Source organism: Chrysochloris asiatica, unplaced genomic scaffold (genome assembly GCF_000296735.1).
Source record: "Chrysochloris asiatica unplaced genomic scaffold, ChrAsi1.0 scaffold00040, whole genome shotgun sequence".
Taxonomy (NCBI): domain Eukaryota; kingdom Metazoa; phylum Chordata; class Mammalia; order Afrosoricida; family Chrysochloridae; genus Chrysochloris; species Chrysochloris asiatica.
In genome coordinates, this window is record NW_006408558.1 from 9,622,866 (window position 1) to 9,648,547 (window position 25,682).

Below are 25,682 nucleotides of genomic sequence, written 5' to 3' on the forward strand. Positions count from 1 at the left end.
AGATGAGGCTTTTTGCTCCCTTAAAGATTTACAGCCTCGGAAACCCTGTGCAGGGTCACTATGAGTTGGAACCAACTCCACGGTACTTAACAACAACAACATGGGAGTACTGGTGTGGCCGCTGTAGGTAAGCACTCAACTGCAAGGTTGGTGATTCAAACTCACCAGCCACTCCTCGAAAACCCTATGCAGGATTGCTATGAGTCGGAACCAACTTGACAGCAATTAACCACAACAACAATAATAGGAGTCCTAGAGTTGTGGTGTGGTGCAGTTCGATAAGCACTTGATGGCAAGGTTGGTTTCAAGTGCAAGGTCAGTGGTTCACATCCACCAGCCACTCCTCAGAAACCCTATACTGGGGTTGTTATGAGTCATAACCAAGTTGACGGTACTAATCAACCATGGTATGGGCACAGTAAATGAGCCCTGGTGGTACAGTGAGTTAAGCAATGGGTGGCTGATCTCAAGGTCGGTTGTTCAAACCTTCCAGTTGCTCCTCAGGAGAAAAGACTAGGCAGTCTGCTCATATCCGTTTTACAGTCAACCAATCATTACAATGTTTACAATCCCCTCCGTGCACCATCAGCTTCAGCATTTCTTTTTAAAACAGTGTTCCATGAAAGGGAAAAGATTTGTGTTGCACACATGAGTGGTCAATCACTAACTCACTCAATACCTTATTCTCTTCTACATCATCAAAATATTGTATATTTGGTGTACTTTTAAAAGTTGGCTTATAAAGTATCTTAAAACGTATCAACTGTCACAGTGTTAAGCTACAATAAAAATACAACTGGAAAGAGAAAAAATAAATACTAAAGGCAGGAAAGCATATTTTTTACTTGCCGTATGTATAGTAATGGCTCTGCACACGTATGTCCTACTATCAGTGACTTTGGGCTGTGGCATCAGGGACTTGATGAACGCGGCTTTTTCTTATATATAGCTCATGTGGTATTAGGAGGCATCCTTCCATGAATGTGGGTCTGTGTATGTGTATCTCTGTGTGTGAGCACTCACTCTGTGGGATGGATAAGTGGGGAGACATAACAAGGTAACCTAAATGAAATCAGAATGTAAAGAGGTCATTACTTTTGGACCAAGAATTAATTTTCATATCCTGAAGCAGCCTCCAGGCAACCAATTAAGCTGTCTTGAAGTCTAGATAGAAAAAGCAACAACAACAAATGCTCCAATTATTGGCCTAGTTTTAGAAAGAAACAAAGATAGCATAAAAGGAAAAGATAAGGGAACAGGAAACATAAATTTGCAGTCTTAGGAGTTCCCGGATGGTGTAAACGGTTATTAAGCTGGGCTGTTAAGCAAAAGGTTGAAGGTTTGAGTCCATCCAGAGGCTCCTCAGAAGAAAGGCTTGGCAGTTTACTTCCAAAGAAATTCATCCACTGAGATTCCTATGGAGTTCGAGTCTACTCTGATACACAGAGGGCCACCATGAGTTGGAACTGGCTTGACACAAACGGAACTTTTTAGATAGTGATTAAATTCTGACCTTGGAAACAAGTCTCTGAATGGAAGAAGAAAATGTTAGTACTTCTGACAGGCTCAGCTTAGATGCGGTTATGCAGAGCAATGCATTCATGTGAGATTCAGTTAGCTACATTTTCCTAGATGTAGGCTAACAGGTGCTAGCTCAGTTAGCTTGGGCATACTCAGAACACATTTTTTGTATCTTGGTCCTCCCATTTAGTTTATGTCAGTGAACAAAGAGCAGAAAGGAGAACCAGGACTAGCATTCCATAGGTAGTCTGTGGCAAACATCATCATTCAAGGATTCAAAGACACATACATAAAGAAAGTAAAGCACAGCTCAAGTTAGAAGTAAAACCTGGGTCATCTTCATCTAGATTGTTGCTGTTGTTAAATGCGGTTGAGTCAATTCCGACTCAGAGCAACTCTGAAGAGCAGCTGGTGGGTTTGAACTGCTGACCTTATGGTTAGTCTGGTATTCCATTAATTACATAATAAACTCTATGGAGTACAGGAAACTCTTTCAGGTTCTGTAATTCTAGTGAGGATTAAAAGGGGCCATGGTGGCACATTCAGAAACCCTGATGGTACTGTCGGATAAGCACTGGATTGTCAACCACAAGATTGGCAGTATAAACACACTAGCCGTTTCATGAGAGAAAAATGAGGCTTTCTTCTCATGTAAAGACTTATAGCCTCAGAAACTCTATACGGGGTCGCTGTGAGTCAGAGTCCACTTGGTGGCAGTGAGAGGTGGCATAGTAAAGATTCCTGGGGGTGAGGGAAGAAAAGCGTTGGGTAGCGCCAGCCACACCTGGCCAGGAAGCAGAGGTCAGCTGCTCTATAAAGACTGACAGTCTCGGACGCCCTATATAGGGTTAATATGAGTCAGACTTGACTTAATGGCAGTAGGCTTGGTTTCATTTGGGTGGCATAGTGCTTAAGCACTGGGCTGCCAGCCAAAAGGTTGGCAGTTCAAATCCACCAAACTGCCCTGTGGAGAAAGATATGGCAGTCTACTTCCATAAAGATTGCTGGTGGTGGTTATGTGCTGTGGAGTTGGTTCCGACTCAAAGTGACCCTGTACAGGGTTTCCGAGGCTGTAAATCTTTACGGAAGCAGAAAGTCTCATCTTTCTCTCGTGGAATGGCTGGTAGTTTCAAACTGCTGACTTTAAGGTTCGCAGCCCGATTCATAACCACTACGCTACCAGAGCTCCTTTAGAATTCAATTGCCCTTAAAGAATCTGCTACTAAAACAGGCTGGTAAAAGCTACTGTTGTTGTGGACACTTCCTCTTCCTGCTTAATTTGTTAGAGCAGCTAATAATGAGATCTGCAAAGAAGTGAGAGAACAAGGGGTTCATTAAGATTCCGAGGCGTTGTTACTGCTTGCTTTTCTTTTCTTTTAAATTTGAATAATGTGAGCTATGTGCATTAATAGAAAAATAAATTTATAATTGCTATTTTAAGGTTCCTTTGGGTTTTTTTTTTCTTTTTGGCCAGCAACGTATTTCAAATCTGTTGGTCATATGCATCAGTGGGGAAAAAAACATTTTTAAAAATCTGGGCAAAGGGTCTAAAATAAGAATCTGCTGTTTTAAAGTGCATTTGGTATTTAATAATATTATAACACAATTAGCAAATAGACCATTTAAATGTACTTAAGAGTTTTTTTCAAAGACTGAATTTTTTTCTTTAATAAGTTATCTCTTACATGATTCAATCCCATTCTGTCTCAGAAAACTACCTATTTCCCCTTGCCATATGTGAAATTCCTTAAACATCTTGAAAGAAAATTGGAAGAAAGTGTAGAGTGGTCATTTCAACATAATTACATAGCTTCCCTAACTACAAAAATGGTTCAATATTAGAATATTTATTAATATAATTTATCATATTAAAAGATAAATAGAAAAGGTATATGATTACCTCCACAAATGCTTAAAAAATTCTTGGCAAAACTCATACTTGTTTAAAAAAAGACTATAGAGGGGTTTTTAAAAAGTTATATTTCCAGTGCAAAGCAAATATCATAAATACTAGGCAGGCATTCCCACTGGAAGATGATACTACTTAGCATTAGCTTAGTGGTAATGGACAAGAAAAAGAAATTCTTGTTGTTCAGTGCGGTCGAGTCAGTTCCGACTCATAGTGACCCTGTATAGGGTTTCTGAGGCTGTAAATCTTTGTGGGAGCAGAAAGTCTCATCTGTCTACCTAAGCAGCTGGTGGGCTCAAACCACCGACCTTGTAGTTTGCAGTCCAGGCTAAAATTACAGAGGCACCATGCTCCCAGAAAAATAACGGAAGTTATAAAACTTAGAAAGGAAGAAGTAAATCAGTTATTATTTGAAAGTAGTTACATACCTAGAAAGCCTGGAGAGTCAAATGAAAAGTTATTAGAAATATTAACAAATTAAAGAGCTAAGGAAAGCCAGACAAATTACACCAAAAAAGTTGATAATCTTCACATATAGAATTAGAAATTATGCAGAAAGACATATTTGCTAGTAATAACAAACTCAAGAATTGTGCAAAAAGAAATTGAGAAAGTGTTAGAAAACTCATGAAGGGTACAATGAAGGGCTGGTAGACTTGAACCAGTGGGAAGACAATATCTTGTTCTTGGATAAGAAGACTCAACGTCACTTACAGATTTTTCCCATACTTATTTCTAAATTTAACATTTTAAATCTAAATTAAAAAAAATAAAAATAAAAGCTTTTTCCCCCCTACAATGAGACAAGTTCATTCTAAAGTTGATATATATAAAAAATAAGCAAGTACATCAAAGAAAACTCTAGGTATAAACAGGGATCGGAACAGAGAAGGAATCAACCCCATGGTGTTATTGTTGTTGTTAAGTGCCGTTGAGTTGGTTCCGACACATAGCGACCCTTTATAGGGTTTCTGAGGAGCGGCTGATGTGAATTTAAACTGTGGTACACCCTCTATATTTTCTGTAAGGCATCATAGTGGTGCAGTGGTTAAGTGCTCAGCTACTAACCGAAGGATTGGCAGTAAGAGTCCATCAAGTGCAACTTGGGAGAGCTATATAGCAGTCTGTTTCCATAAAGATTACAGCCTTGGAAACCTTCCAGGGAAGTTCTACACTATCCAATAAGGTTACTAATAGTTGAGATCGACTCATGGGCAGTTGAGTTTGGGTTTTGGTACATCTTTTGTGATTAAAATAGATGGCACTGGGACTGGACTAGACTGAAAGTAGAATGAAATGAATGGTGCTTTATCTCAGAGCACCACACCAGGACTCCATTAGTGGCTTAAGAGCCCCATCTGTTTAAGAACATGAAAAGCTGCTCAACTTCACTTATTGTTAAGAGAAATACAAATGAAAATGTCAAAGAAATACCATTTCTCATGTATCATCAGATCAATACAAATCACTCTGAGAGGTAAGAATGGAGAAACAGAAATTCTTATTTACTGCTGATGGACATGTAAACAAGTACATGTCCTAAGGAAAGTGATTTGCAGTAAACCCTAGAACTACAAAGGCTTTTCTTTACCAGCAGTGCTGGCTATCTCAGGTGTACTGCTCCCATCAACTTTCCAGCCCTGTGTGCCCTGCTCTGAGCTCCACGAAGCACCAACAGAGGCTCCATCAGCATCAACAGACTCCTAGTCTCTTGGCTTCTGACTGGAGTCAGACAATGGAAGGCCTCAGCAGGAGACTCAAGCATGTGAGAGAAGAATTAAACTCTTCATTTCCCTGTATCTCTTCTGCTGGTCACCATAGATTGGTTGTGCCTGTCTACTGAAAGCAAATCTCTTTATACTGCTGCCTTCTGGGGTCTGATCCACTCCCTCTCCTTGAGTCTTCCTAGCCTTGAGCTAGCAATGGTTCCTACTATTGGCAGTCTTGGATATTGTATGACTTCCTGTTTCCATATGCCCTCATGGTGACCCATGTCAAGCAAAACAAAACAAGTGTCTGGTCCAGCGCCATCTTCATGTTCACTGGATGCTGAGCCCAGTGTTGCCACTACTATATATTTGGAATGCCTTCAAACCTAGGAAACTTATCGTCCAGCACTCTATCAGACAGTATTCTGTGTGATCCATCCATCAATTAATCATTGACTAATCTTTGGAAGGAGATGTCCAGGCTGGAAACTCTTCAAAAGACCTGCCCACCATGGGAGAGCCAGCTGGTATTTAAAATACGAGTTTCTAGCATCACAAAAACACCCAAGCTACCACAGTATGACAAACTGACATCCCCTATTCCCTTATTAAACTCTCCTCAAATTCTTTCATTTGAGCATTCCATCTGAATCTTTCCAGGATGTCACTGATATGCCTGGCAATCTTATTTTGGGAACTTTATACTAAGGTAGACTTGTACATAGAAAGTCAAGTATATACAAGGCAGCGAGATGGATTGGCCAAGTGGCAGTATCGATGGACTCAAGCTTGGCAATAGTAGTGAGGTTGGTGCAGGATCGAGCAGTGTTTCATTCTGCTGTGCAAAAGGTTGCTATGAGTTGGCACCAACTCGATGGCACCTAACAACAACAACAACGTACACCATAGCAAAAGACTCGAAACAAGCCGATACCCCGTAACAGTGGCTTGTCAAATGGTATATGTACAGACTGGAATAATATGAAGCTGCAAAAAAAGAATAAGAAAGCTCTTTATAGGTATTGATAGATTGCTAGAATATACTACAAATGCAAAGAATAGATACAAAGAAGTATATTCTGTAGATTCTTTAATAACAAAGAGGAAACTAAGTACATGAGTATCTTCAAAAAGCAGTACTGGATGGTTACATAAAATACTGAAAAATCAGAAATCTATAGAGAGTGGGGTGCTGGAGTGGTACTGCAGGATAAAGCATTGGACTGCAAGGTCAGTTTGAACCAAAAGGTTGGTGGTTCAAACTCATCAGCCATTCCTTGGTAACCCTATACAGGGTTGCTATGAGTTGGAACCTAGTATGGTGCTGTGGGTTAATGCATTGGACTATAAGGTCAGTTTGAACCACAAGGTTGGTGGTTCAAGCTCACCAACCACTCCTTGGAAACCCTATACAGGATTGCTATGAGTCAGAACTGACTCGACGGCACTTAACAACAACAACATAGAGAGTGATTTTGCTGCTTTAGAAGCAAACATCTTAGTTAAAAATAGGCAAAGGATGCTTAGCAGATACAATATTTGGTCTTCATCTGGAGTAGCAGAGGAAGAAGGCAAGTCAGGAACAGAATGAGGAACTGGAATACCTGCTCAGTTGTCTCCATGAACAACTGCCTGCCAGGAGACGAAACTGCATGGTGTCAGTTTTTATTACTGAATGGTTTGATCAAAGATTCTATTGTTGTTGTTGTTAAGTGCTGTCAAGTCAGTTCTGACTCATAACGACCCCTGTATAGGGTTTCCAAGGAGTGGCTGGTGGGTTTGAACCGCCAACCTTGCGGTTCAAATTGACCTTTCGGTCCAATGCATTATCCTGCAGCGCCACACATGAAAGAAAGGATGCATACACTGTTGTGCGGGAAAATAATTTGCTCTGTAAACTACCCAAACCACAATAAAATGTTTGGTTTTGTTTTTTCTTTTAAATAAAGAATCTATAGAAGAATTCTAGTCAAAAAGGGAACAGTTGTGGAACAGAACTTCAAATTCTTATGGAATCCCGACTTCTGTATCCATTGAGGTTGGCAGATTCTCTGATACTAATGCTCGGAGAGAATCTTTAAACTGCAAACCTTAAACCAGAACTATCCCCTGAACTACTACCAGCTACTCCACAGTAGAAAGATGAAGCTTTCTGCTCCCATTAAGATTTATAGCCTTGGAAATCCTATGCAGGGTCGCTATAGTTGGAGCCAACTCCACAGCACACCACCACCAACTCTACTGACATGGAGTCAGTTCTGAACCACAGCAACCCTATTATTGTTTAGTGCTGTTGTTGTTGTTGTTGTTAAGTGCCATCGAGTCGGGTCCGACCCATAGCGACCCTGTACAGGGTTTCCGAGGGTGTAGTGCTGTTGAGCCAGTGTAAATTCATAGCGATCTTGTGTAGGGTTTCCAAAGAGCAAGAGTAAAACTGCTCCATAGGGTTGACAGAAACAAAGTGAGTATTAATTCCTGACATAGGTACAGATAAAGGAAAAAGTTCAGACTTGTGGAGCCTAGAGATCTTTTTAAATGAAGGAACCTGTTTCCTGCTACACTGTAGCCAAGTAGGATGACATTTTACCCATAGTGCTCTGTGTATCATGTTTCCAATAGGCTTCCTTCCACTTCTTGCTCATGTTCAGATGGTTCAGGTGCTTTCCCTGGCATGACTCATGCTGCTTTTTTATAATGGTGATGATGTTACCCTACAACAAGCTCTTCCTTTGGAAACTGAACAGCCCTCTCATGCTTTAATGCTGAGGTAACTGGGGAGTCACTTCAGCATGGATTGTGAGAGTTGGAAGGTCCTTACAAATGTTGCCTGAAGAGGCTAAGTGACTAGCTCAAGGTCACGGCTATACACAGTAGAGCCAGTTCCAAAATCCAAATACAAACTGCTAGTGTCAATCAGGGGTGGTAGTGGGGGGTGGTGGTGTGCCGTAGGGTCGGTTCTGACTCACTGCAACCCAACATAGGGTTTCCGAGGCTGTAAATCCTTATGGAAGCAGAAAGCTTCATCTTTCTCCCACAGAACAGCTGGTAGTTTGGAACTCCTGACCCTAAAGTTAGCAGCCCGATTTGTAACCACTACACTACCAGAGCTCCTTAGTCAACACTGTGTTGTAAACGAACAGATTGGAAGTTCTAGTTTACCCAGAGGTACCTCACAAGAAAGGCCTGGGGATCGACATCAAAAAACTCTACCACTGAAAACCCTGTGGAGCCCAGTTGTACTGTGAGACACATGGAATCACTATGAGTTGGAACCAACTCAACAGCAACTGGTCGGTTAATGCCAGTTAGAGGGAGAGATAATCTCACTTTGTTATATTTTGAGCTTGTGGCCTAACCAGCAACGCATAAAACGAACAAAACATTTTGCAGATGATTTAAGTAAAAGGACAAACAGTAGAAACATCTAGCATTATGAACTTGAGCCATCGGAACGGAGGCTTTTGTTGTTGCTTAGTGCCGTAGAGTCAGTTCCGACGCTTAGCAACCCTGTAGAGGGTTTCCAAGGAGCAACTAACTGGTGAGCTTGAACTGCCGACCTTCGGTTCCAACCGACTTCACAGTCCAGTGCAATAACCCATAGCCCCACAGTATAGTAACTGTCAAAAAGTGTTCCTCCTTTTTCAAGTCAGAGAATTCAAAGACATTGTAGCATGTAGTTTCATCTTACGGTACTTTTTTTTAACACATAAGTGTGTTCAAATTCCTTAGTTATTATTCATGGTATACAGAATGAACAATGAACTAAGATCTACCTCTAAGATGACTTAAAAATTAGGAAATAACTAGTAGTCCGATAGCTCTTCCTAACCCAAATTCTTTTTGAAGATATATATATGAGTTGCATTTTAAATATTTCTAAAGACAGGACTTTTTATCTCCTGTTATTGATTTAGAATGGATGAGAAAACTCTTTCATGAACTGTTTAGTAACTTGTACTTGTCTTTGTGCTAAAGAACCAGTACTAAATGTACAGAAAACTCGGTTTTCCTCTTTTTCTTTCTTTCTTATTTTTTTAATGAATCAGTGAGAAACACAAATTTCTTTAAGCAATATTCATTATAGATAATATTCCTTCATTTGAGTTGTGCTGTTTTGAGGCTGCTGAGTGAAATGAAAAAAAAACCTTAATTTTATTGTCCTTGTGTTTAAATTCCAGTTGTCTTATTTTTATTAAATAATTCATGAAAAAGTTTTCTCACCCATTCTAAATCAATAACAGGAAATAAAGATTCCCATCTTCTAGAAATATTTAAAATGTAACTCCTATGTCTTCAAAAGGGTTAGGAAGAGTTTGATGACTGGCAGTTGTTTATAATTTTCAAAGCTTTTTAAAAATAGATCTGAGTGAGTTCCATATACCATGAATAACAACAAGACAGCTTGGTTAAAAAAAAAAAAAATCACATTTGTCAATTTAAGGATAGCCAATGTCCAACCGTATTATGGAGAAACAGTTTATAGAAAATCCTATCCTTTGGCCTTGAAGACTATATTTACCCTAAACATCTATTATAAAATTATGGATTGTTGACTCTTTCTTAAAACTGCACCATGTCCCTGAGTAATTCAAATAAGCCCTTTAGGTTATGTTGCATACAAGAAGGCTTTACAAGATCTAATATTTTCTAAACCTGTTATGTTCTTCGGTTCAGCAGAGCTCCCTAATTGTAGCTATTAGCTCCCCTTTTTTGTGGTCTGTTTCGTCAATAGACTATAGAGTGTTCAGTAAATTAAGCCCAACCAGCAGCCAACACATCGAAACAGACGTTAAATCATAGCTTGGCTGCCCTTGTTCATTATTAATATCTGTGAAATGGCTTTTGAACACAGGGACAGGATTTCACATGATGCACATTTGTGTCATTCTCAAATTTCCATACTGTATAATCAGGTATGTGAGGTTTTTTTTTTCCCCCCCTCTGCAACAGGTGTGCTCTTGTAACAAAGTTCAACCCCCACTTCTGGCATATGTGAGAGGCAGCAGCTGCGAGCTTAATGCCAATGACACATGGTTCTATAAGAGAGAGAAAAATAAATTACTTGTTCAAACTGTTAAAGTCCTGGGCAGACAGACCACAGTCGCCTGTACTTGTCTTTGTGCTAAAGAACCAGTACTAAACCTACAGATGACACTGTTTTTCTCCTTTTCTTTCTTTGCCATCCTTTTAAAATGCATCAATGGGAAATACAAATTTCTTTAAGAAATTTCATTATAGACAGTATTCCTTCATTTGAGTCATAATACTTTTTTTAGGTTGCTGTGTGAAGAAAAAACAATATAAATCAAGTAACACTTTATTTATAATTCACTTTATTCTTAAAAAGGATTTAGAGAGACTGTTTATCATGCAATGTGAACAGACTTAGTATGTAAATGGAGTCGTGGTGTGGGGTTTAGGATAAGCACTGAATTGCTAACCACAAGAGTAGTCATTCAAACCTACCAGGAAACAGGGTTTCTAAGAGTCAGAACTGACTTGATGGAACGTAGCAACAACAACTTAACAATAGTATGTAAATCTTACATTGTTTTCAGTATGCAAAGTTAAACGTTTATTGATAAGCCTCATTATTCCCTGGAGTCCTGGCATTGAATACGCACTGAACCACAAAGTTGGTTTGAATCACTAGATCAGTGGTTCAATTTCACCAGCCACTCCTCGGAAGTCCTATACAGAGTTGATGTGAGTTTGAACCGATTGGACAGAACTTAACAACAACATTATTCCCTTAGAAAGAACTTCTATCTAGAAATACACGAGAAATTATTAATAAGAATTATGATAATGTATTCTACACCACAGAACACAATGTTAATATTAATTAACAGTAACAACAATGATACAATAATTATGACATTAATGTTCAATCACTCCGCAGTCGCTTTTAGTACATTGGGGATAATATCCCTTTTTATATGCTAGCTTTCAGGCATTATTATATCTCACAATAGAAGAAACTCAGCCACTATCTTACTGCACAAAAAGCTTCTTGTAAACAAGAACACTGAGGAAAACAGCGGAGTGCGGTAATTATCTAGCTCTGGGAAACATTTGAAGTGAACATGTTTTATTACACAGACTTTTCTGGAACTTATATATACTAAAGCTTCCCCATCTTTTGCCACAGGGCATTTCAACAGGAATACTGAATCAAAATGGAAGTCGTGAAATGAATCTTGGTTTTCTTAGATGTGGTAAATAAATACATTGCAAATGTGATGACAAAAGCAACTATTTCAGAACTATCCTGAAGCCTCCTCAGGAATACACCCTTCAGGACGACTACTGTTGAGTGTGACAGGTAAAGTCTAATTGGGAAGAAATAAAGAGAGAAACCTTTTTATTTACTTGTTTTTTAAACCCAAAACCACAACTTTATACAAGATTTAGATTTTTTTGTGTATCCACAATAAAGCTGGAATGTCTTCTTGCTGAGAAATCTATAGGCAGAGAGATTAGCAATTCCATTCTCAATCAGAAACAAAGCAAGTGAAAAAGAACTTCATGACGTTGTTGTTGTTAGGTGCCATCAAGTCGGTTCCAACTCACAGTGACCTTGTGCACAACAGAAAGAAATACTGCCTGGTCCTCTGCCATCTTTACAATTGTTATTACGCTTGAGCCCATTGCTGCTGTCACTGTGCCAATTGCCATCTTGTTGGGGGTCCTTCTCTTTTTCTCGGATCTTCCACTTTATCTAGTACGATGTCCTCCTCAAGGGACTGATCACTCCTGATAACATGTCCATAGTTTGAGAGATGAAGTCTTGGCATCCTGGCTTCTAACGAGCATTCTGGCCGTACTTCTTCCAACACAGACTGGTTTGTTCTTGGGACTTTCAATATTCTTTGAATATTCTTCTCCAATACCACAATTCATGATAGATATATTTTTTAAAGTTTTCAAATGGCTTGTTTAGTACCTTAAGTTTTTATTAATGCATGTAAATAATGACTAGCCTTAAGGATGATGCTAACAAATTACTTTTAAAAAAAGGTCCATAAAGTATCGACAACTAGGAGGTAGACCTAGATATCTTTTAAGGTCACTTCCAACCTAGAGAGTCTCAAATTCTCTGACCTGCCTTTCCTCAGGCTGCACTTTGTGGAAAGTTGGGTGTTGGTGATAGGCTCAACTCAGCCAGAGAAACCTTTTATAAAACAGAAATCAACCCAGTGCCTTTCAATCCTCTGTCCAGTGTTCTGATGTGGTTTCGCCTCACAATCAGGATAACACCCAAATTCTTAACTAAGATCACCTTTCTCTTTGCTATGTCTCTCCCTCACCTACCATCTCACCATTCTACCCTGCCTCGATTATGCCATATACATCTCCTTCTCTGACCTTTGCCCTTGCAGGTTACTCTGCCTGGAATTCGCTTCCCTGCATCACTTCCTGACTCACTGCCTCTCTTCAGCTACCTCTATTTCACTGTCACCTCTCCAGAGAGCTCATCCTTATCAAGAATGCTTGCCTTCCAGAGGGAGGTCACGTTTGGTCCCTCATGTGCATTCACCCTCCATCTGTCAGTGGTAATTTGTGTGTTACTATAGTGAGGAGCTCTGGTAGCGTAGTGGTTATGAATCGGGCTGCTAACCTCAAGGTCGGCAGTTCGAAACTACCAGCCATTCCACAGGAGAAAGATAAGGCTTTCTGCTCCCGTAAAGATTTACTATGAGTTGGAACCGACTCCACGGTACTTAACAATAACAACAACAGCAGTACTGATGGACATGGAGTCCTGGTGTGGTGCTGTGGAATAAAGCACTACACTGCAAGGTCGGTTTGGACCACAAGGTGTGTACTTCAAACTCACCTGCTACTCCTTGGAAACCCTATACAGGGTCGCTCTGAGTTGAAACTGACTTGGCAGCCTGTAACCATTTTGATGAACAGGTTTCAACAGAGCTCCCAGACTTTGATGGATTAGGAAGAGAGTCCATGAAAGCCCTGTGGATCACAATGGTCTGATGTGCAACAGATCACAGGGATGGCATAGGGCTGTGCTGCATCCTGCTCCGCTACACATGGGGTTATGTAGTCAGGGGCAGACTTGACTTCAGCTAACCTCTCCAAAAACTGTCTGCTCTCAGAACTTTCTATATCATTACCCAGTTGTGTTTTTGTTTATGGTTCTTAACACTGCCTGAATTAGTCTATATGTATGTGTATGGAGTCCTGGTGTAGGAGAAGCACTAGATGCAAGGTTGGTTTGAACTGTAATCTTGGTGGTTCAGACTCACAAACTGTTCCTCAGAAACACTGTGCAGGGGAGTGGAAACCGACTTGATGGCGTTTAACAACAACATGTATATATAGTGTCTTTTTTTAGATTAAAATGAAAGTTTCAAGAAGGCAGGGACTTGTCTTGTTCATCCCTTTAGTCCCTGTTTCTAGAATGGCACCTGGCAGAGACCCCATCAGTAAGTGTTGTATAAATGAGTAAATGGATGAATTCATAAACCTTTTAGCTACTCCCTACTGAGGGTGCCCATGGCTTATGAGTTCAGCTGCTATATAAAAAGTTGGAAGTTTGAGTCCTCTGAGAGGAAAAGGTCTGGCAGCCTACTTCCCCCAAATCAGTCACTGAAACCCCTGTGGAGCAGTTTCACTGTGACACACATGGGGTTGTCATGAGTCAGAATGGGTACCTAGCTAGAGGAGAAAACTAGAGAAGGATTGTTTCTCTTGCCACTAGAGTTGGCAGAGAGTGAGCTGGTCATTCAAAAGTCTGCATGGAGAACAGGGGAGGGAAGTACTCACGTGTGTTTCCACATCACCAGCAAGGATCCTACTGTTCTTTAGGAACTCGGCCACCATACTGTTCATCAGCTTATCGAAGGCTTCTACGGAGGGTGCCACACCTTTGGAAGAAGAGTCAATGAAAAGTGACCACTGCCATGTAGAAGCTTAATATCCTCAATATCATCTTCAATCTATTCAGTAAGTCATTTATTCACTCAATCAATATATTTTTAAAAAACCCTTCTCTAAGAGAGGGGATATGCACAAGAACACCCACACTTGCAGATAATACCCACTTGACCTGGTTTCAATGACTAGATGACCAGAGCTCAACTAGAAGAAGAAAGAAGAGGAAAAAAAGAGTAATCTGATACAATTTGATAAACTTGACCTATACCTATGGATGTAGTAGCTCAAAAGAGGAAACAAATCCTTACAGCAAGAATCATTCCCACCCCCTCCACACACAGAATAGACAGCAATGGGCAACTTGGACATTGGCTACCCAAAATGGGGGGTGGAGGGGAGCTACAAAGGCAAGAAGTGACTGGCTTACAAGTTTTCAAGAAGGAACCTAGATCCAGAGGGCATGGAGGAAGGTAGAATCTCTAGTGAGTAGTATCCAATCTGTCTAGGCAGGGCTGATGAAATGCAGACAGGTCTCTTGTGATACAATAATGAATAATTGTTATCAGGACTGCTTTTGAGGGCTGGAAATGTAAAATAGACATTTTATAGCAAGGAGGGGAGTGATTAACTTTTCAGTCTAAGAGTGGAGGTCCCTAGGACCATCAATGGAGAAAAGCAGAGACGATGACCTGGAGAGATGGAGCAGCTGGGGGGACTTGAGATCCAGAGAGGGAGAGGGGCTATGTGTTGATGACTGGGGCTGGGGGAGGGGGGTAGGCTTGCAGGGTATACCCTTTGGTTGGTTGATGATGCATGGAGGGATTGTAACCATGGCAATGAAACGATATATGATAGAATGAATGTAAAACTAATGCTCTCCCATGTAAACTATCACATAATTCACAATAAAACATTAAAAAAAAACACAAAAACACCCTTCTCTATAATTTAGGAAAATATTGCTTCCCTATTTTTCATCCTCTTCAATAAACACTTTAACCTCTGGTACTTCATTTCAATAGTGAGGTCAAAAGAACCATTGCAATTTTACAGATGAGGAAAAGGAGATGCAAACAGTACAAGTGATTTGGCTAAAAATATATTGCCAGTAAAAGGCAGATCCAAAATGGAACCCATTAAAACAAAAAATACAAAGCCTGCTGGTATTCAGTCAATTCCTAGTCATGGTAACCTCATATGATAGGAAAGAACTGTCCCATAGGGTTTCTTTAGATGTAATCTTACAGAAGCAGAGTGCCATATCTGTCTTCGGTAACACCACTGTATGGATTCGAACTGCCACCTTTAGGTTAACAGTCAGGTATGTGCCACCCAAGGACTTAAAATGGAACCAAGTTTTATTAATTCAAAGCTGGGATGTTTCCTTCTATACCAACCTACATAGGTATTATAGCAACTGTGTAAATAGTCACTAAAGCTACCTAGGACAAATAAGATATTAACAATGAATTATGGGAATGTAGAAAAATAAAGTTGATTTTACATATTTTGTCTCTTCTTCACTTTCCAGAAGGCAGAGAAGTAATAGTGGTTAAGTACGAAAATGACCACTAAGATCACCCGTGTTGGGTTTTGATGCAACAAATTACTATAAAGCTGTTGTTGTTGTTGTTGTTAGGTTCCATCAAGTTGGTACTGACTCACAGTGACTCAATGTACAACAGAATGAAAAACTGCCTGCTCATGCACCAACCTCACAATTGTTGCTATGTCTTCCTTATTCACTGTCCAGCTTTCACATGCATATGAGGTTACTGAAAATACATGGCTTGTGTCAGGTGCACCTTAGTCCTCAAACTGACATCTTTGCTCTTCAACACTTTAAAGAGGTCTTGTGCAGCAGATTTGTCTAATGCAACACATCATTTAATTTCTTTTTAATGTTTTATTATGAATTATGTGATAGTTTACATGGGAGAACATTAGTTTTACATTCATCCTATCGTATATTGTTTCATTGTCATCGTTACAATCCTATCCAGGCATCATCAACCAACCAAAGAGTATATCCTACAAGCCTGCTCCCCACCACCCTCCTGCCCCGCCCTGCCCCCCAGGCCCAGGTTCATTTAATTTCTTGACTGCTGCTTTTATGAATGTTGATGGTTGATTTGAGCAAAACGAACTCTTTGACAACTTCAATCTTTTCTCCATTGATATGGATGTTGCTTACTGGTCCAGTTCTGAGGACTTTTGTCTTCTTTACACTGAGGTGCATCTGACTCATAGTGACCCTCTCTATGGTTTCCAAGAGCAGCTGGTGATTTGAACTGTCAACATGTGGTAACCAGTCCAGTGCTTATCTTATAGTGCCACATTTGGCCTTGTGGAAGTGGGTAACTGAGAAAAACTATTGAGGTGAACTTACCTGACTGCCAGGGAAAAAGAAAACATATTCTAAAACACTTCATTACACCAGAATCATCGATGGATGGCTCTTTGATCTATGCATTTGTGATGGATCCTGTTCCTTCTAAAAATGTCTTTTTTCATTATTTAAAAAAACCCCACAAAATCCTATTGTGAACTGAGTAAAGATTTACAGAGTAGATCATCAGTTTTATGTTTAACAAATCATGTGCTTCGTTGCATTTCAATGACTGCAAACCCCTCCATGGAACATCAGTTATCCCACTTCCTGCTAGTAATTCTTGTTTCCATCCCACCTCCTTTTCAACGCTGCTTCTGAATTCTGTCCTTAGGTAAATGCTGCCCTTTTGACCTTGAATGGTTGACCAATCCATGATGTACATTATCTCACTTGTGTCAAATATGCTCATCACAGGTTCATTAAACATTATAATGAAGTGTGCAAAGACCTGGGATTAGAAAACCAAAAGGGAAGAACATACTCAGCATTTCCCAAGCTGAAAAAAAACAATAAAATTTAAGCCTCGATTTGAAATACTGAATGATTCTCTGGGCAAAATATTGAATGATGCAGAAAGTATCAAAAGAAGATGGAAAAAAAAAAAAAAAAGAAGATGGAAGGTATACACAGAGCCACTGTGCCAAAAAGAAATAGTTGATGTTCAACCATTTCAAGAGGTAGCATGTAATCAAGAGTCAATGATACTGAAGGAAAAAGTCCAAGGTGCAGTGAAGGCATTGGCAAACAACAAGGTACTGGGAATTGATAGAATACAAATAGAAATCTTACAATAAACTGACGTGGCACTGGAGGTATTCACTTATATTTGCCAAGAAATCTGGAAGATAGCTACCTGGCCAACTGATTGGAAGAGATCCATATTTGTGCCCATTCCAAAGAGGTGACCGAATAGGAATGTGATAATCATCCAACAATATCATTATTTTCACATGCAAGTAAAATTTTGCCCAAGATCATTAAAAAGATATTAACAAGAAACTGCCAGAAATTCAAGCTGGATTCAGAAGAGGACACGGAATAAGAGATATCATTGCTGATATCAAATGGATCTTGGCTGAAAGCAGAGGGTACCAGAAAGATGTCTACTTGTGCTTTACCGACTATGCAAAGGCTTTTCACTGTGTGGATCATGACAAGGTTGGGATAATATTACAAAGAATGGGTATTCCAGAAAATTTAATGAGAAAGTTGTACATTGATAAAGAGGCAGTCAGTTGTTCGACCAGAACAAGGGCTATTGAAAGGTTTAAAATCAGGAAAGGTGTAAGCCAGGGTTGTATTCTTTCACCATACTTAATTCCACCTGTACACTGAGCAAATAATCTGAGAAGCTAGGTTATATGAAGAAAACTTTATCAAAACATACTAATGAAGAGTCAATGAAAGCCATGCTATTTGGGCCACCACCCATCTTGTCAGTTTGTCATACTGCCAATGACTTGCTACAAGCTATGCCACCAATATTCCAAATACCAGCAGGGTCACCTATGGTGGGCAAGTCTTACAGAAAATCTTACGGGATCATAACAGAATAGCATATGACTTGCCTGCTTTGAATACATCACCAGGAGGGATCAATTGCTGGCGGATGACATGTTTGGTGAAGGAGAGAGCCAGCCAAGGTGAGGAAAACCCTTGAGGAAATGGATTGTTACAATAACATCAACAATGAACTTGAACTTTCCCTAAATTATGAGAAAGATGCAGGGCCGGACAACAGTTCATTCTGTTGTATATAAAGCTACTATAAGTCAGAGTCTACCCTATGAATATCTGTCTATTTTTGTTTCTATCTGTCTGTTATCTATCTATGGTGTGTGTAATTAACAAAATGTTTGAAGGATGACCATAATTCAGACAGTTTACTAATTATCCAGTTTACTAACTATCTTACTTCGTATTAAGTAGGCCAATACATTGTCAACTAAGTTACATTAAAAGACATTACTCTAAAAACTGGTTTGGACACACAGAAGGAAACATTATTTGACGGTAACAGGAAAGAGGGAAGTGAGGGGAAAGCACTAACTAGATAGTAAATACGAGTTCATTCTGTGAAGGGAAAGGCAATGTGGAGGGAATCAGCACAATGTGGCCAAGGTAAAGGAAGACACTGAAAGGTAGGCAAGAGGGTCAGCGCTAGACTGCGAACCACAAGGTCGGCATTTCAAACCCACCAGCTGCTCCTTGGAAACCCTATACAGGGTTGCTTTGAGTCAGAACTGATTTGACAGCAGTTAACAACAACAACATGGCAAATTCTGGAGTCCTGCTGTGGCATTGTAGGATAAACACTGGACCAAAATGTCAGCTGAACTGCAGGACTGGCGGTTCAAACTCACCAGCCATATCCTGGAAACCCTATATAGGGTCTCTTTGAGTCAGAATCAGCTTGCTGCCACTTAACGACAACGACAACAATGGTAAATTCTGGACTGCTGCTGTGACGGTATAGAATAAGCACTGGACTGTGAACCACAAGGTTGGCAGTTCAAATCCATCAGTTGCTCCTCGGAAACCCTATACCGGTTCTCTGTGAGTTGGAGCCAACTTAACAACACTTAAAAAGAACAAGGTAAATGCTATAACATATACAGTCCTTCAGTAGCAGTAACAGTAAACAGTAATTTGTGAGTAGGTACATAGGTAAATATGTATGTTAAGTGGGTGAAGGAGGTCACATGGCAGGAAGTATAGCCACTTACATACATCTGCATGGTGGTGGATATTTCTACATAGCTATTTGTAAATGCTGCACATATACTCTGATATATATGTGTGTGTGTCAGAACCGTGACAACACCTAAAGACAATATAATTAGGCTGTCAAGTTGGTTCTGACATATATATATATATTGTTAAGTGCCATCAAGTCATTTAAACTACAAGGTCGGCAGTTCAAGATCACCAGCTACTCATTGGAAACCCTACACAGGTTTGCTATGGGTCAGAACCGACTTAACAGCACTTAACAACAACAATGGTGTGGCATTGGACTGCTGATAAGCACTGGACTGCTAACCTCAAGGTTGGTGGTTCAAACTCATCAGCCACTCCTTGGAAATCCTATATAGGGTTGCTATTAGTCAGACTTGGCTCGATGGCACTTAATAATGATATGTGTATATATATATATATATATATATATACACACACGAAGTCTTGGTGTGGCGCTGCAGGCTAATGTACTGTAACAAAAGGTTGGTCTGAACCACAAGGTCAGTGGTTCAAACTCACCAGCCGCTCCTCGGAAACCCTATACAGGGTTGCTATGGGTTGGAACTGACTCAATGTCACTTAACAACCACCACAATTATATATATATATATTTCTTTAACAAAGCATATAAGGTCACAATCACAGAAACGACTTAGAATTTGGGACTAAACCACTAGACCTGAAGACTAATGACCTCACAGAACATCTATACCACTAGGGCAAACACAGTTCATACGTTCATAATGGTCTACATTCTAGTTTGGTGAAGTAGTGTCTGGGATTTTAAAAGCTTGTGAGCAGTCATCTAAGAAACAAATATTGGTCTCTTCCCACCAGGAACATAGGAAAGCAAAGTAAAATAAACACTAAGACCAAAAGAACTAGATGGTGCCTGACTATCACACCTACTACTCTGACCAAAACCACAATGGTGGTGGTGATGACTGTGTGCCGCAGAGTCGGTTCCGACCCATAGCGACCCTGCACAGGGTTTCTGAGGCTGTAAATCTTGATGGGAGCAGAACGCCTCATCTTTCTCCTGCAGAACCTCTGGTAGGTTCGAACTGCTGACCTTGTGGTTCACAGTCCGATTCATAACCACTACGCTACCAGAGCTCCTTAGGCAGTCCCAAACAGAATCATCAAAAAGAAACAGCAACAGCAAAATATATATAAATAAAAGTAAAACAAGATTCAAAGCCAAAAAAAAAAAGAGAGAGTGAGAGATCAGACCAGACTTACCAGTTAGAAAGAAACTAGAACTCTGAGACTACTGCCCTGGGAAAACCTTCTAATTTGAAACAGAAGACATTCCCAGAGGCCACCTCCAGCCAATAATATTGTTGTTAGGTGCTGTCAAGTTGGTTCCGACACATAGAGACTCTGCATAGGGTTTCTGAGGCTATGAATCTTTATGGGCGCAGAAAAACCTCAACTTTCTCCTAAGAAGCAGCTGTGGGATTTGAATTGCTAAACTTGTGGTTAGAAGTTCAGTGCTTCTCCTATAGAGCCACCACCATACTCCTTAGCCAAATAATGGACAGGACTATACAACAAACATGGTGAAGAATGTACTCCTGATAATTTCCTATATGACATCAACAGGAAAACATTGGCCTAAAACTAAAGATGAGAAGACACAGAGGGACAGGGAAACCGGGCAAATGAAAATGGGGAACCCAGGGAGGAAATGCAGTGTGCTGATACATTTCGGGATTGCAACCAGTGTCAATTTGAGTATGAACTCTTGATTGGGAAAACTAATGTGTTATGTAAACTTTCACCTAAAGCATAATAGCATGCTTAAAAAAGAACTGATTGACCTACACCTATGGATGCAGTAGCTCAAAAGAGGGAACAAATCCTTACAGCAAGGATCTTTCCCACCCCCTCCATACACAGAGTAGACAGGGATGGGTAACTTGGACATTGGCTACCCAAAATGGGGGGTTACAAAGGCAAGAAGTGACTGGTTTACAAGCTATCAAGAGGGAAACTAGGTTCAGAGGGCGTGAAGGAAGGTAGACTCTCCACTGAGTAGCATCCAATCTGTCTATATGGGGCTGATGAGATGCGGATGGGTCTCTTGTGATACAATAGTGAATAATTGTTATCAGGACTGCTTGTGAGGGGTGGAAATGTAAAGGTAGACATTTTGTAACAAGGAGGGGAGTGATTAACTTTTCAGAGTAGGAGCGAAGGTCCCTGGGACCATCAAGGGAGAAGAGTGGAGAGCGGGACCCTACCCAGAGAAACAGTGATGCCAGAGACGATGATGTGGAGAGATGGAGCAGCTGGGGACTTTAGACCCAGAGAGGGAGAGGAGCTGTGTGCTGATGACCAGGGGACAGGCTTGTAGTATATACCCTTTGGTTGGTTGATGATGCATGGAGGGGATTGTGACCATGGCAATGAAATGATATATGATAGGATGAATGTAAAGCTAATGTTCTCCCATGTAAACTATCACATAATTCACAATAAAACATTAAAAAAGAAAAAAAAGAACTGATTTAGAATGATTTGGTATACCAGAAAATGTTTATTTAAACACTTATGTTAATTTCATTATCTGCCATTTAGTTTTGTTTAATCTATTGATGTTTCCAGAGAAGTCTTAATTACGAAGAAATACAAAGTTCAGTCTAGTATGAGTGGACTTCAAAGAGTTTGTGGAAATTGTCCATTATCTCTAAATTCAATTTTTCCACAAACTTTTTGAACCACCTCATACTTGAGTAAATGAGGTACCAATTATTGAGGCTCTTCTTTATTCAACAACACTACAGAATCTCCTGGGAGTTGGATTTTAATCTGGTGTTTTCAAAATCTTTACAACTGTGATCAGCAATCTTAAAGAAACGTCTGGAGACCACATGAAGCCCACAGTATAATGAAACCAAGAGTCTGAAGAGGACATGAAAACATTTTCTTACAAATAAGGCTTACCAAATTTCATATACCAACTCTATGGTTAACAAAAAGATACTTACAATGAAATCACAGATGTTATCTCAGCTGATGTGGGGTCTTCAACAAGCTCAGTAAGACCCCTCATGATTTTTTCCATTCATTCAAAGCGTTTTGATTTTTATTAAGTTCAGGAGGAGAGAAACAAACAAACAAACCCCCAAACCCAGAGTCTGTGCATTTGTGCTCTACACGGTAATTTTTGAGTCAGTATTTGCAATACAAGGAGGCACAGCTCCAAATCAGTCTGAAATTCTAGAAGCATCAATGTAGCTCTTTCCTGGCAGTTTTTTTTTTTTTTCCCCCCAAGCCCCTTCTTCCAGGCTTTTTGCAGCCTTAAGAAGCCTGAGGGGATTCAAAGTGTGTCAGATAAGGAGGAAAGCAAGTGTGACAAAAATAGAATTGCCAGATTAAATACAGAACACGCAGTTAAATTTGAATTTTAGATAAACAATGGATACGTTTTTAATATGTTTGTCCCTTGTATTGTGGCTTATGCAGCCTTTGAGGCCTACTTATACCCTTCCCCCCAAAATTGCGTATCTGAAACTCTAATTTAACCGGTATGTATTTTATGTTCTAAATCTATAACTGTAGACAAGAAAGAATTGGAAAACTTATTGTAGATAACTTAGAGAGTTTGCCATGTATGTTTTTGTTGTTGTTAAGTGCCGAAAAGTCAGTTCTGACTCATGGCAACCCTGTATAGGGTTTCGGAGGAGCAGCTGGTAAGGCCTTTTAAGACAGTAGTACATTATTTATTTTATCATATAATTTAAAAAGCACGTTTGGTTAGGAATGGTGGCAGTGGTGGTGGTGTGTCATGGAGTTGGTTCTGACTCATAGCGATCCTGCACAAGGTTTCCAAAGCTGTAAATCTTTATGGGAGCAGAAAGCCTCATTTTTCTCCTGTGAAATGGCTGGTAGTTTCGAACTGCTGACCTTAAAGTTAGCAGCCTGACTTATAACTGCTATGCTACCAGAGCTCCTTTTGGTTAGGAAAGTTGTTGTTAGGTGCCATCGAGTTGGTACCAACCCATAGCGACCTTATGCACAGCAGAACGAAACACGCCCGACCCTATGCCAACCTCACTACTGTTGCCACGCTTGAGTCCATGGATGCTACCATTTAGCCAATCCATCTCGTTGGGGGGCTTCCTCTCTTTCTCCGGCAAAGAGAAAACAAAAAATGAGATGTGACCACGTCACATCAAAGTCAGATCTGGCTCCATATTCAACTAGCTTCCTTTAAATTCATAGTTCCTAAATGTAATGACTTGTTCTTTTTTAAAATTAAAATCTACACAATGTCAACTATTTCCAATTTACATTCTAATAGAGAACATTAGCTTCTTTTCTTTTTTTTTGCCTGATAATTGCTTGGATAATATATTTAGCCATTGACTGTGGAACAGCCGTCTAAAACTAAACTGAAAGTTTAATGGCATTTAGCATGTGGCACAGATATTGGTAATTTTAATGGTTGTAACTTTTCCTTCCTCCTTTTCAGCAACTGCTTGCATCTGGTTCATGTTATGCTCGCATATAAACGAAAGAGTAAAAGAGTGGAGGAAAAGAGAAATATTTCTTATTTTGAAAGGAAACAAATTAAGTGACTCACAAAGAAACCAGCCATGACAACAGTTGTGGCCTTACCTCCATTGACACCGTTCACATCTCCGAAGTCCCCAGAAGTCCTGTGTGATTCTGCAAACAGCAACTCGAGCCGGACAATGGCCCGCTCCAGCCTTTCCATCAGTCCCTGCACTTCTGCCATTCTAGAAAACCACAGACGGGAGGCTGTGTGAGCTTCGGGAAGGTTAACAAACTGACTCCACGTAACAAGGAGGAAAAAAAAAATCACTCTGCTTCAATTACCTAAAAGAATATGTCAACATATCATGAAATACCGACCTCTTGGTGCCCTGCATGGGGAAGGCATGCTCTTTGGGGGGGTCTCCTCACAGTTGTGGGGAGTAAAACCAGATCTCTGCCACGCGGGCAGTATGTCAGACAACGAGGACAATTTTGATGGTGACGACTTTGATGATGCGGAGGAGGAGAAAGGACTAGATGATCTGGAGAATGCTGAGGAGGAGGGCCAGGAGAACGTCGAGATCCTTCCGTCAGGGGAGGGACCGCAGGCCAACCAGAAGCGGATCACCACACCATACATAACCGAGTGAGCCCGCGTGCTGACTACTGGAGCCCTCCAGATTGCGATGTGTGCCCTGGTGATGGTGGAGCAGGAGGGGGAGACAGACCCCCTGCTCATCGCCATGAAAGAGCTCAGGGCCCTAAAGAGCCCCATCATCATTCGCTGCTACCTGCCAGAGGGGAGCTATGAGGACTAAGGCATGGACGAACTCATCATCACCGACTGAGCCCCAGAGGCCTTCCCTCCCCACCTGGGCTTCTACCCTTCCAAAAAATAAAAATGAAAAATAACGGGAAATTCAGAAGAATGTAAAACTTGGAACAGAAAGAAACAGTAGACTGTAGTAAGGCCTGTGAGAGCCGGAATCCGACAGATCTGCCTTGTTTTTCCAGAGTTTACAAACTTTATTTTGCCTTTGGCAAGATGCAGTCTTACTACTTTTTTTTTTTTTTTTTTTAACCACTCTCTCTAAATGGAAACTATGTCTATTACTCCCTCTAAATGGACAATCTCCTTCTCTCGCAGGTTTCGATCTTAAGTAAGTTATTGATTGTGCAGGTTTTACTGTATTGAGCTTAATTTTTATTCAATTCAATGACTTTTCCATGTCCTCAGTCCTTGGGTGGTGCATGCGGTTAAGCACTTAACTATTAACCAAAAGGTTGGAGGTTCAAATTCACCCAGAGGTACCTCAGAATGAAGACTTGACTATCTGCTTCTGAAAGGTGACCACCGTGAAATCATTATGGAGTTCTGTTCTGTACACAGGGGACCTCTGTGAGTTAGAATCCACTCGAGGGCATCTAATTAGGTAGTCTGCAATACACAAATCCTCAAGTCTCTTTATCAAGTTTGTACTTGGATACTTCCTTGTTATAAGATACAATCTATGTATGCTATTGCTGTCTAGTTGGCATCAACCATGACAACCTTAAGTACAGCAGAACAAAACTGTTGTCCAGTCCTGGGCCATCTTCTGGCTGTTGGTACATTTTAGTCCACAGCTGTGGCTATTGTTTTCATTCATTGAGAGTTTCTATCTTTTCACTGATCCTCTGCTTTAACAAACATGATGCCTTTCTTTAATGATAAATCTTTCCTGTGTCCAAAGTAAGCAAGCCAAAGACTTGTTTCTGAGGAGTATTCTAGTTGTAAGAGGTAGCATATGAACAAGAGCCAATGATACTGAAGGAGGAAGTCCAAAGTGCACTGAAAGAATTGACAAACAACAAGGCACCAGGAACTGATGGAATAAAAATTGAAATCTTTCAAGAAAGTGAGGCGGCACAGGAGACACTCACTCATCTCTGCCAGGAAATTTGGAAAACAACTATCTGGCCGACTGATTGGAAGAGATCAATATTTGTGCCCATTCCAAAGAGAGGT

The 25,682-nt window shown here is 40.3% G+C and overlaps 1 protein-coding gene and 1 pseudogene across 1 annotated transcript in view; one reads left to right on the forward strand and one right to left on the reverse strand.

Annotated features, from left to right (window-relative positions):
- Positions 1 to 23,915, reverse strand: part of CAP2 (CAP, adenylate cyclase-associated protein, 2 (yeast)) — a 207,510-nt gene extending 183,595 nt beyond the window's left edge. The window contains exons 1-2 of the mRNA XM_006861016.1: positions 23,795 to 23,915; positions 13,927 to 14,027 (exon numbers count right to left, since the gene is read on the reverse strand). Coding sequence (XP_006861078.1) covers positions 13,927 to 14,027; positions 23,795 to 23,915 — 222 coding nt within the window. The remainder of the gene's footprint in view (positions 1 to 13,926; positions 14,028 to 23,794) is intronic.
- Positions 23,916 to 24,144: 229 nt separating this feature from the next.
- LOC102839809 lies at positions 24,145 to 24,522 on the forward strand (annotated as a pseudogene).
- Positions 24,523 to 25,682: the final 1,160 nt, after the last annotated feature.